The 13,107-nt window shown below is 38.2% G+C and overlaps 1 protein-coding gene across 5 annotated transcripts in view; it reads right to left on the bottom strand.

Moving 5' to 3' along the window:
- ATP11B (ATPase phospholipid transporting 11B (putative)) overlaps positions 1-13,107 on the bottom strand; it is a 105,695-nt gene that overhangs the window by 71,894 nt on the left and 20,694 nt on the right. For all 5 annotated transcript variants that reach the window (XM_054038790.1, XM_054038792.1, XM_054038789.1 and 2 more), the window contains exons 2-7: positions 12,683-12,799; positions 11,622-11,711; positions 10,179-10,259; positions 2,362-2,469; positions 2,031-2,159; positions 1,104-1,207 (exon numbers count right to left, since the gene is read on the bottom strand). In XM_054038790.1, coding sequence (XP_053894765.1) covers positions 1,104-1,207; positions 2,031-2,159; positions 2,362-2,469; positions 10,179-10,259; positions 11,622-11,711; positions 12,683-12,799 — 629 coding nt within the window. The remainder of the gene's footprint in view (positions 1-1,103; positions 1,208-2,030; positions 2,160-2,361; positions 2,470-10,178; positions 10,260-11,621; positions 11,712-12,682; positions 12,800-13,107) is intronic.

The following is a 13,107-nucleotide window of genomic DNA, read 5'->3' as shown; positions in this document are numbered from 1 at the left end:
AGTGATTACATGTTCCAATCAAGAAACAGAATTCCAAAAAAAAAAAAGGTCAAAGTTACCAGTACATTTTCCCATCTGAAATGAATACTAATTCACAACAAAGCAGATGAATAAACCATACTTTCAACTTCTTAGGTGTCTGAAATGTCAAATATATTTTGTATGCCTTATAACACCCTGATTTGAAATGACTGTAAAAGTTCACTATCATTGGTTTAGTACCTCCTTACTGACATCACTAATTCTATGACTGTTACAATCCACTTAAGAGATTCAGTGTTCAATAATTAGTTAAGCAAATATACATGTTATGAATCTGAAATTCCACAAGGAACCAAACACTCAGTTAAAATAAGCTACTCTCCATATAGTATAATTACTAAAACTAATGTACATGAAAGTTATCAGCTTCTATTAAAGCTAGTCATGAATAAAAAATTAATGCAATGTTAATATTATGCTATGAGTCAGAAATATTTACAGGGCCATAGACCTACATAACATACATTTGTTAAGAAAACACCCTTTTAAAAAGTTTATCACATTGCTTGCTGACTGTAGCTTTTAAATGAGACATGTTGGTGAGTTAATGATTTACTAAACTAATCTTTTGCTGCTGGGAAACATAGTTCAAATCCTGCTTAGGCTGTAAATGAAAGTGAATTTGGGGGTATATGTTCTTAGTGGAAAATTAACACAAAGCACACAATTTGAGACACTTTAAATTTAGAACAAAAGAAAGGGGTGTTAAATATTCAGGACTGAAGTGTTTTGGCAGAACCATATACAGCTCGTCTTTTTCCACAATTCCTGCTCAAGCACCATTACTTTTAAAATTTGTGAACAAATTTACTGCTTATCTAGCGATGTAGAACCATGCTGGTGTTAAAATGTAAACAATAAAAATCAGAAGGCTCTTTCTCTTTTTGTAGCTTTAAGCATCATAGGGATTTACATACAAATTCCTAAATTTGTTTAATAAAACCTGAAATGTACAACAATACTGTGGAGAAACTTTCCTCTCAGCAAGATCCATATCATTAACAACCATCAGAAATTTTGCTTTTAAATCAACTTTGAAATTATGAAGAATAAAATGACACCTGTATAGGTCTGCTTCTGGCTGTTGACATTCTACAACAGCTACGAGTGTGTCCAGGTTGGCAACTGACTGTAATACTGCTGTTTCTGGGACTGCAACATGAGTCTGAAAAACACACATCTCTATATATGAGAATTTCTCAATGATACAGAACAGTACTAGTTTGCTGGCGTTTTGTTGGTCAAGTAGAGCCTCTGGAACCCCGAAAAGGGTCATGGATTTTGTATATGAAAGCATCACATCTTGTATACTGACAGATGTTTCACCACTGTGACATTGCAAACTGCCATTTAAAGTACTGCAATAGTGTTCCTTAAAAGTGATTAACTTGGCCAGAGAAAACCCACATTAAGTACCATTTTATAACATTTCTTACATTAGCAGATCAAGCAAGATTCTTGGTCCTATTAATATACTGCAGCTCAAACCAAAGAAAAATAAACAGGGATACTACAGTTCTGATATACTAAGACATACCTAATAACTAAAGGTCAGATTCTGCTACTCTTACTCTCATTGAGTAGTACATCTTACTTTAAAAGCCCATTGATTTCAAGGGGCTTGGGTACTACTCAGTTTGAGGAAGGGTGGCAGAATAAGATCCTATGTGTAGCACAACAAGGTAAAACAGCAGATTATGACGTATTGTGATTTTTAAAATAGCCTTGCTATGTGCTTAAATAAGTAAAAATAAAAAATTTGCTACATTTCGATAAGTACAGAGCCTAGACACTCTCTCTCTACTTTTAGTAAAACTGCTAGCACATTGTGGAAGCTGCAAGAAATTTTTAATAAAAGTAAAATTAGACACACAAAAACCTCCCATTTGAGTCATTAACAGAGAAATTTAAGGAAGCAAAGGATGAAAGTTGACTTATTTCTATGTTGCATTTCATACTAGAAAACTGCATATGTTTAGACTACCAACCTTAAGATTAGTTTCTCCATCCAAGCTAGCAGTAGTAACATGACACGAACCATCCACTCTATCGGAGGACAGAAGTACAAGGTCAACAGGGAAAGTCTCATCTTTGGCTACTCTGACAATATCACCCACCTGAAAAGATAAATACAAATGAGAGTATGCTTTTGAAAAAGAATAGATTAAGAATTAATTTTAACAGTTATTCAGAATTATAATGCAAGAGGCCTACATAAAATTGCAATGCAGCAAATGAGCATTTTGCTTACATGAACTAATTGGCATAACTATAGTTCTAAAAAAGAAATACATTGTTTTCTACTAGTTAGACACATACCCTAATGTTTTTTGATCTAGTTTTTACAAGGCCACCACTTCGAACAACATAAACTGGAGCTCCATTTACTTCATTGTCTGCTTTATGTCGTAACCAGTCTTCATAACCCTGCAGAAATACAAGATTGAACGTTATATTTTAAACTAGAAACCTAACAGCTATATACTTTTCTAAGAGTCACAGAGTACTGTGAGGCACCATAGCTTTGCAAACAACCAGCTGTTTGACCTTGAGCATGTCACTAGAGCAGTGGTTCCCAAACTTGTTCCGCCGCTTGTGCAGGGAAAGCCCCTGGCGGGCCAGGCCGGTTTGTTTACCTGCCGCGTCCACAGGTTCGGACAATCGCAGCTCCCAGTGGTCACGGTTCGCTGTTCCAGGCCAATGGGATGTACTGGCCTCCGCTTCCAGCAGCTCCCATTGGCCTGGGGCAGCAAACCGCAGCCACTGGGAGCCGCGATCGGCCGAACCTGCGGACGTGGCAGGTAAACAAACTGGCCCGGCCCGCCAGGGGCTTTCCCTGCACAAGCAGCGGAACAAGTTTGGGAACCACTGCACAGGACCTCTGTTCTATTCAGGTTCTACTGCACCCATCACTGTGCAGTCGTAATGTAGAATTATGGAATCTGTTATTACTATTTTAAAACAAAAATATCTGAGGTGAAGGTTCCTGAAGAGGAGTTAAAACAACTGCTCATGCAACCTGAGAGCATCACAATGTCTAAGTGGATTAAGGCAACTGAGTAGGGAATACAGCCAATCATTCCCACAGTCTCATTTACTGATTTATTAAAATAACTCCCTTTTCTATTAAACTATGCAATTCCCAAAGAACTTGCTCTAGTGTCTTTCTAAGCAACAGCCAAGGCAAAGGGATTTTAACTTCTACGGTGTGGAGTTGACGTTCATGTTTTGTTGAGCAAGTGGAGATGACAGTGTATGTGAGAAAAATAGTCAGGTACAAAGTTTTAATTCATCCAGACTGTGTCAGGGCAACAATTTAGACTGACTAATCAACCTGAATTTTAATAGAGAAGACAAACTAACTTTTTTCCTCCAGATATCAAAAAATCAGAGGGTACATGTCCTGTTTTATATTTTCTTTGTGCATTAGTTAACATATTGCTTGTTTACTTGTACACCTCCCAATAAATTTGTGGTCAGACAGTAATAGATATATCCTGGAAGATACTATTGATATGCAGGAGGCAATGGATCCGGCAGCATACGTATGAATTCAATAACTATCTGTATTCCTGAAACGAAGGTTAATGTTAATATTATTTGTGTTATTGTCGTGCCTAGGAGTCCCAGTCATGCACCAGGATCCCATTGTGCTAGGTGTGCTCAAACACAGAACAAAAAGACAGTCCATGCGCCAAGAAGCTTAAAATCTAAGTATATAACAGGGAAGTTCTTGAGCCAGTAATTTTTAACAGCAATGTATTTTGCTGTTTCCTGACTAACTCTGGCTATGATTCACAGTTAAATAATTTTTCTACCAATGTTTCATTCACAAGTGTGTGTGTATTGTACTCTCAATTCAAAGTTACAAAAGTAGGCCTAGTGGGCGAGTAAGCAAGCTCACAGCTGTGCATAACATTCAGATGTGAAAATTTTAAAAAGTTTGACTTGATAAAAAGCAAAGCCTGCAGCAGATTTATATTTACCATTTCTATATAAAAAACTAAATGCTACTCAAAGTACTAAAAGTGTGTTCATCAACTACCTCTAAGGATTACAGCAAAAGATCAGTTTTCTGTGAAGATCTAGGGTACTTTTGATAACATACTAAATTCAGTGAGACAAATATTCAAGGGTATGTTCATTTAATGTGGAAAAGTCACTTTCCACTGATGCCTCAGAAACAGATTCATTACCTTACTTTGCCTCAAATGGACTAAACAGCCAACCAACTCTGAAGTGCTACCTCCAATATCTTATACGCCAACATGTATTCTATACTTGTCATATGCAATATTATAGAAATCTATTTTAGGGATGTTTTAGAGGATTTTTTAGACCTCTTGTTGTGTGTATTTTCATCTCTCTTTCCATCTGCAAAGCTGGGGACATTAGTTACCATGAATTCAACTGTACAGAGGTCAGAAGCAGCCATAAAAAACCTAGAAAGCGATCTGAATTGCTTTTCCATCCATAAAAATGTGACAAAGCAGTCTGCTTTCTTGGAACCTTGCAAGCCTAGAAGTGAGTACTGGGTCTCACTGAAATGCTGGGAATATCACCACCCTAATGAGATTGTTTCTGACCTTGGAATGCCGCAAGATATTGGACCTGAATGTTTTTATATTCACGTATAGAAAAGCTGTTACTGATACAAAACTAAATCTTGCTTGTCCTGAACCTTGGACTAGTGTTAATTTGAGGGGATTCAGGAAATATTTCTATGGAAAGTTTATTGAGGCAGTCAAAGGGGTATGATAGGTTTATCATCTATCAACTGGTTCTTAATTTATAAAATTGGTATCACCTCCATACATGGTGTTTATTATATATAAAATAGAAGCATTTTGCCCAATTATACTCTTAATTCAGCCACTGCATGAGTTTTTTTTTCTTTTGGGTTCAAGTGTTCTGGATACAGAACACTTTATTTAAAAAATGACCTGATATTGGAGGATCCCACACATGACTAATGAATGGAGAAAAAAATTCGAAGTACCGTATTCTGTGTTTCCAAGTTTACAGTGTTATATTGCAAATACTCCTCTAATACTCAGAAGGCTAACCCAATTCTTTGAGGGTGAGGAACAATGAAGAAGAAAGAAGGGAAGGCTTATTTGGGTCATGTAAATCCTAGTGCCATTACAATTCTCTTGTTTCTGAACAACACAACTGCTAAAAAGAATACACACTAGGAACTAGGGCTGTCAAGTGAATAAAAAAATGTATCGTGATTAATCGGGCAATTAAAAAAATTAATCGCAATTAACTGTGCTGTTAAACAATAATAGAATACCATTTATTTAAATATTTTTAGATGTTTTCTACATTTTCAAATATATTGATTTCAATAACAATACAGAATACAAAGTGTACAGTGCTCACTTTATTTTTGATTACAAATATTTGCACTGTAAAAAACAAAAGAAATAGTATTTTTTAATTCACCTAATACAAGTAATGTAGTACAGTCTCTATCATGAAAATTGAAATTACAAATGTAGAATTATGTACAAAAATAACTGCATTCAAAAATAAAACAGATGTCCACTCAGTCCTACTTCTTGTTCAGCCAATCACTCAGACAAACAAGTTTACATTTGCAGGAAATAATGCTGCCCGCTTCTTGTTTACAGTGTCACCTGAAAGTGAGAACAGGCGTTCACATGGCATTGTTGTAGCCGGCATCGCAAGGTATTAAAGATTCATATGTCCAGATGCACTAAAGATTCATATGTCCCTTCATGCTTCAACCACCATTCCCCCAGAGGACATGCGTCCATACTGCTGACGGGTTCTGCTCGATAGCGAACCAAAAAAGTGCGGACCAACGTATGTTCATTTTCATCATCTGAGTCAGATGCCACCAGCAGAAGGTTGATTTTCTATTTTGGTGGTTCGGGTTCTGTAGTTTCCGCATTGGAGTATTGCTCTTTTAAGACTTCTGAAAACATGCTCCACACCTCATCCGTCTCAGATTTTGGAAGGCACTTCAGATTCTTAAACCTTGGGTCAAGTGCTGTAGCTATCTTTAGAAATTTCACACTGGTACCTTCTTTGCGTTTTGTCAAATCTGCGGTGAAGGTGTTCTTAAAAGGAACAACCTGTGCTAGGTCATCATCCAAGACTGCCATAACATGAAATATATGGCAGAATGCGGGTAAAACAGAGCAGAAGACATACAATTCTCCCCCAAGGAGTTGAGTCACAAATTTAATTAACGCATTTTTTTTTTTAAACGAGCATCATCAGCATGGAAGCATGGCCTCTGGAATGGTGGTTGAAGCATGAAAGGGCATACAAATGTTTTGCATACCTGGCACATAAATACCTTGCAATGCCAACTACAAAAGTCCCATGCAAACGCCTGTTCTCACTTAAGTGACACTGTAAACAAGAAGAGGGCAGCATTATCTCTCGTAAATATAAACAGACTTGTTTGTCTTAGCAATTAGCTGAACAAGAAAAAGGCTGAGTAGCTTGTAGACTCTGAAGTCTTACATTGTTTTGGTTTTGAGTGCAGTTATGTAACAAATTTTTTTTACATTTGTAAGTTGCACTTTCATGATAAAGAGCTTGCTCTAGAGTACTTCACCATAGCATGCTGGTGATGCCTCACACACTATGGAATGCTGCTAAAGACTGGAGATAGCGTATAGTGGTCACATAAAGCTTACTGCATTTAAAGTATCATACCATCTTGCAGGATTTTAATACCCTAATTTTAAGAGGCACTATTTCTCTTCCCCCTACTACCTCCACTGCAACGTTGCTATAGAACAGCTCCAGTCTAACAGAGTTACGGAGTTCTGTGACCTGTGTCTTGAAACTGGTGCAGTGAAGGCTGGGGAGTCACACAAACAGAAAAAGATCACTTCAGTAATTTGTATCCGGAATGACCTTCTTACCCTTGTCATTTGGGGAATTCTGCATATTATCTAGACCACCCCTGACCGATGTTTATCTAACCTAAAAATCTCCAATGATGGAGATTCCACAGCCTCCCTAGGCAATTTATTCTAGTGCTTAACCATCCTGACAGTTAGGAAGTTTTTTCTAATGTCCAACCTAAACCTCCCTTACTGCCATTTAAGCCCATTGCTTCTTGTCCTAGCCTCAGAGGTTAAGAACAATTTTTCTTCCTCCTCCTTGTACGAAGCTTTTACATACTTGAAAATTGTTATGTCCCCTCTCAGTCTTATCTTTTCCGGACTAAACAAACAATTTTTTTCACTCTTCCCTCATAGGTCATGTTTTCTAGACCTTTAATCATTTTTGTTGCTTTTCTCTGGACTCTCTCCAATTTGTCCACACTCTTCCTGAAATGTGGTGCCCAGAACTGGACACAATACTCCAGTTGAGGCCTAATCAGAGCAGATGAATTACTTCTCATGTCTTGTTTACAACATTCCTGCTAATGCATTCCAGAATTATGTTTGCTTTTTTTGCAACAGCGTTACACTGTTGACTCATATTTTGCTTGGGGTCCACTATGACCGCCAGATCCCTTTCCACAGTACTCCTTCCTAGGCAGTCATTTCCCAATTTCTGTGTGTACAACTGATTGTTCCTTCCTAAATGGAGTATTTGCATTTATCCTTATTGAATTTCATTCTATTTACTTCAGACATTTCTCCAGTTTGTCTAGATCATTTTGAATTTTAATCCTATCCTCTAAAGCACTTGCAACCTCTCCCAGCTTGATATCGTCCGCAAACTTTATAAGTGTACTATCTATATGCCATTATCTAAATCACTGATGAAGATACTGAACAGAACCAGACCCAGAACTGATCCCTGCAGGACCCCACCTTATAGTAGCTCCATCTAGGTTGCATTTCTCTAGTTTATTTATGAGAAGGTCACGTGGGACAGTATGAAAAGCTTTACTAAAATCAAGATATACCATGTCTACCGCTTCCCCCCATCCACAAGGCTTGTTAGCTATCAAAGAAAGCTATCAGGTTGGTTTGATACGATTTGTTTTTGACAAATCCATGCTGACTGTTGCTTATCACCTTATTATCTTCTAGATGTTTGCAAATTGATTGCTTAATTATATGCTTCATTATCTTTCTGGGTACAGAAGTTAAACTGACTGGTCTGTAATTCCCCGGGTTGTCCTTATTTCCCTTTTTATAGATGGGCACTATATTTGCCCTTTTCCAGTCTTCTGGAATCTCTCCCATATTCCATGACTTCTCAAAGATAATCACTAATGGCTCAGATATCTCTTAGGATTAACTAACATTCAACAACCCATTTTGCAGGTAACCATTAAGCCTTCCCAAAAGCCCTGTGACGGGTTGGATCACAGAAACCCCTTTGGGAGCTGCCACCCAATGTACCAAGATTACCCCTGTTCCTGTTTTCCCTGCCAGCTCAGTACTCCAGCACCAGACACTCCCGTCTGCTCCAACACAGACCCAGGGTCTGAATCACTTGCCCCAAAGCTGCAAGTTTACCTGAAAACAGCTCACAGAAGTGTGCTTGTCTTTAGCACTCAGATGCCCAACTCCCAATGGGGTCTAAACCCAAATAAATCCGTTTTACCCTGCATAAAGCTTATGCAGGGCAAACTCATAAATTGTTCGCCCTCTATAACACTGATAGAGACATATGCACAGTTGTTTGCTCCCCCAGGTATTAATACATACTCTGAGTAAATTACTAAATAAAAAGTGATTTTATTAAATACAGAAAATAGGATTTAAGTGGTTCCAAGTAGTAGCAGACAGAACAAAGTAAGTCACCAAGCAAAATAAAATAAAATGTGCAAATCTAGGTCTAATCAAGCGAAATACAGATAATCTCACCCTCAGAGATGCTTCAGTAAGTTTTTCTCAGACTGGACACCTTGCAGGCCTGGGCACAATTCTTTCCCCTGGTACAGCTCTTGTTCCAGCTCAGGTGATAGCTAGGGGATTCTTCATGATGGCTCCTCTCTCCCTTTGTTCTCTTCCACCCCTTTATATATCTTTTACATAAGGCGGGAACCCTTTGTCCCTCTGGGTTTCCACCCCCTTCTCACTGGAAAAGCACCAGGTTAAAGATGGATTCCAGTTCAGGTGACATGATCACATGTCACTGCAAGACTTCATTGCCCACTTGCCAGCACACACACATACAGGAAGACTAACAGATAAACACAGCCATCTGCAGACAATGGTCCTGGTTAATGGGAGTCATCAAGATTCCAAAACATCATTAATGGCCCACACTTTACATAATTACAATAGGCCCTCAGAGTTATGTTTTATATTTCTAGTTTTAGATACAAGAGTGGTACATTTCTACAAATAGGATGATCACACTCAGATTATGAGCTTTATAATGATACCTTACAAGAGACCTTTTGCACAAAGCATATCCCAGTTGCATTATATTCACTTATTATCATGTTTTTATAAAACCATATAGACTGCACAACGTCACAAGCCCTACCAGCATTAATGTACTTCAGGGACAGTGAAATATAGTCAGAGCTCTTTGTTTAGGTTACAAACATTATTTTTGTAAGGTTAGGATCTTAATTGAATTTCTGCTTCTAATCAATATGCAACTGTAAAGTGGTTACCTCCATTCATCTGACAGCTGTGTGAATGCCTATATTTCTGCCCCAGGGGAGGACTTAAGCCTTTCCTGCCTAGGGCACCATTCTATACTGGAAAGAAAAGCTCTCCCCCCCCCCCCCCCCCCCACTCCTGGGGCTGTCTTAACCACTGCCAAACATTGTGCAGGTACTTTTAATGCATCATCCACCCCAAGTCTCTTTCCTGATCTGTATTATGTACGAGGATTCCTTTATAATGTGTACTGAGGTGTGCCAAGCGAATGAGAGAGAGGCGTTAGGAAATGGTCTTATAACAACTGACATACAAAGCCTAGACAAAAATGCCTTTTGACAGTCATTCCTGTGCATTTAAGGGTGTTACAATGAGTCATTGTGCGCCTGACAGCTAAGCAGAGCTCCCCAGTTTAAGCTTCTGGTGGGCAACATTTTAAACACATTTACTGATTTCTTTCTAGAAACTATGTGTGTGCACTTTACTGCTTAGAATGTCTAACAAATCCTGACTACATCATTTAAAGAAAGTGTTTAAAAAGGAATCATGCTATTTAAGCTAATTTCATACCTGTTTTATGGCTGTTACAGTTATGACAAAGAATAATGGCAATCCGCTTGTAATAGGACTGGTAGGTGTATCTATCATAAGCTATAGGAAAAGAGAATGAGAATAATGTTAGTACCAGATTATTCTTAAAAATCTTATAAAACCAAAGGCAATAACATTTTACACAATTTTGCTCATGTGGTGTAAGTCAGTGAGGATCTTTATTACATATTCTGTAGTCATTCTAGGTGCAAAACTCCCCTTGATGTCAGAAGTTCTCCTTAAAGATGGCATCCAGTGCAGACAGAAAATCCATGGTGAGGATCACAGAAGCGAATTTCTCTTGCAGTTGGTAGTGTGCATCACATATTTTGATTTTAAGATTCTTAACCAATGAAAACAAAATTTTTTTCTCCTACCAGGTTGAGTTAAGAAATATTATATGAAACTGCTTTTTTACACCATACAAAGAACTAGCTTACAACAATATAAAGTAGGATAAAAGACATCTTAAATTCAAACTGAAAACTGAAAGCACAAATTTCCTAGGGCTTTATCTCTGGCACATAAATTAAACAATCCCCTTGCTCATAGTACTGCTTTCTGTCTTCTACAAGATAATCTTGCAGATTTTACAATTTATGCTACCACTGTTGTGGTGCCAACTTCAGTGCAAACACTAAAAATCTGTGCATGGGCCTGCATGGATTTTTCTCTACTGCAGGAACAGCGCTACTTTACAGGATAAACTAACTGTATTAAAGGGCTGCAGAGAAAGGATACAGAGGCAAATAGTTATTTCAAAACATTAATATTAATTTAATAAAGTTATTAGGTTTACCTCAAATTTAACTCATTGCCTTGGGAAGCACTACCAAATAAATCTTGCATAGAGTTTTAAAAAGTTAAAGGTTAGAGAAAATAGTTTGGGCCACAGCAGGGCCTGTTCATGATCTTTTTACTCTCAAATTTACCAGAGAGTTAAAAAATATGGCAAATTCAAGTCTGAGCTAGATAACTTGTGTACTGCTATTATACACCCAGACAGGATTTCAGCCTGGAAACATAATTTATACCAAGAAGAATACTATAACAGACAAAGATTGGGCGGTACCAAGTGGACCATGAACAATAGTAAATACAAATCTGCTTTGATAGAGTAGATAGGAAAAGAAATGCTGCTCTCAAGTTAAGGAGATTTAAAATTCACAAAAACTGTAAATACTCAAAATAACATTTCAAATTTGAGCCTAAATTCAGTGCAGTCCCTTTAACTACTTCACAAGGGTGTTGGAGGCCTAACTACTTATTGTGCCTTTAAAAAAAAAAAGTTTTTTCATCTAAGTGATTTGCCCAAGGTAGAGAATGAGTAGCAGAGCTGAGAATATAACCCAGAAAATCCTTGTTTCCAGCTCTATATTCAGACTATGGAGTCTCATGAAATTATGAGTTTTATTCATTTACCTGAACCAAAAATATAATAAGAAAATAAAAATTGGCTATTCTTCTGAACTGCTCAAATAAATTTTTCGGAATAAAATTCCACACCGTATACTGTAAAGAAAAGAGAAGTGTGGTTATATAACATGACATTGCATAAATTTTCCATCAAAAACGTCCCAATCTCCTCCCAGTCTCTCCCCAACCAATCCCTCAAAACCTTCTAATTCTCCTCGTCTCTCTCTCTCTCTCCCTCCCTCCCCAAAGTGCTGTACACTCTTCTCTGTCTTTGGGGTGAGGCAGAGCCAAGGCTTGTCCCTTCTTGTGGGCAAGCCAGGAGCTGGGAGAAACCCAGGCATGGAGGTAGCTGTGCTGCTGTGGCAGTGCCAGCTGAAGACACCTTTCTACCTATCAGTGCATGCGTGTGGGTGGGTGGGAGGGAGCGAGCGGTGTCAGAGTGGTTCCCCTGGGGACTGCTTTCCTCCTTCCCACTGAGCCAATCAGCTGGTTGCGAGCTGGCTATTGGGCAGGGGGAAAGATTTACTGCCGCTGCGGCAGCAGCAGACATTGCTATCGGCTGCCTTCTGTCCTTACCCTTCAGCCAACTAAGATATTTACCCTGACCAATTACGTCCCTGCACCCCACCAACGGCCAGACTGTGCACCAGGAAGGAAACTCTGTTTGCAGCTCATTGTTCTCTACATTAACATGCTCTTTTTCACATAACAGGCTTGAGACTTGGTCATTTGAGAGATGCCCTCTCTAAGTACAGATGTAAATATCTGGAGGTGATTCAGGGAATTGCCAGTGGATCTCATGGATCGAGACCCATCTCTTTTCTGAGGAATTTTACCCGAGACGGTTGGTCAGTGTGCAATTAGGTTTTTTTTATTTTGCAGGGCAGGGTGATGGGAGCAGAGAGGAGGAGAAGGGGCCTCACTTTTTAAACTTTGGTTTTGAAATCATTTGCTGTTTTAAATGACGTGAAAACATGCCACACCACCAGATGCACAGATACTCCATAACATCCTAAGTGATGTTTACTCTTTATCAAATATTTTTGACAAAGTACATGGAGCCTTACCTTAGATGATATGATTCTGTTGTCTGCAAATTTCTGAGGAACATAATGGCCATTCTGGGGGAAACGATTTGCTATGTAAATAGTTCGTGTATCACTTTGATGTGGTGGGTCAAAACCCTGAAAGGCAAAAGTAAAAATCAGTTGATCAACAGGCAGGACAGTTTACATCAAAACTATAGTTTTAGACCACACATGGCACACAAAATTCTGCTCATCTTTAAACTGAAATTGGGATCCAAATTTTAACAAGAGTCTTAGAAATAGCAGATTATGAATTGGACACACAGATGAACATATCTGGACCAGAAAGGATTTTTTTTTTTTTTTTGCTGTTAGGAGGCTTGCTTTTTAATGTCATTTAAACACATTTTTGATTAATTTGTGTGTTTTTTTTAAACTTGTGTTTGATTAATTTTTGTGTTTAA

The sequence above is a fragment of the Malaclemys terrapin genome, chromosome 9 (assembly GCF_027887155.1).
Source record: "Malaclemys terrapin pileata isolate rMalTer1 chromosome 9, rMalTer1.hap1, whole genome shotgun sequence".
Taxonomy (NCBI): domain Eukaryota; kingdom Metazoa; phylum Chordata; order Testudines; family Emydidae; genus Malaclemys; species Malaclemys terrapin.
The sequence above is the reverse complement of the archived record's forward strand: the minus strand, read 5'-3'. Positions and strand labels throughout refer to the sequence as shown.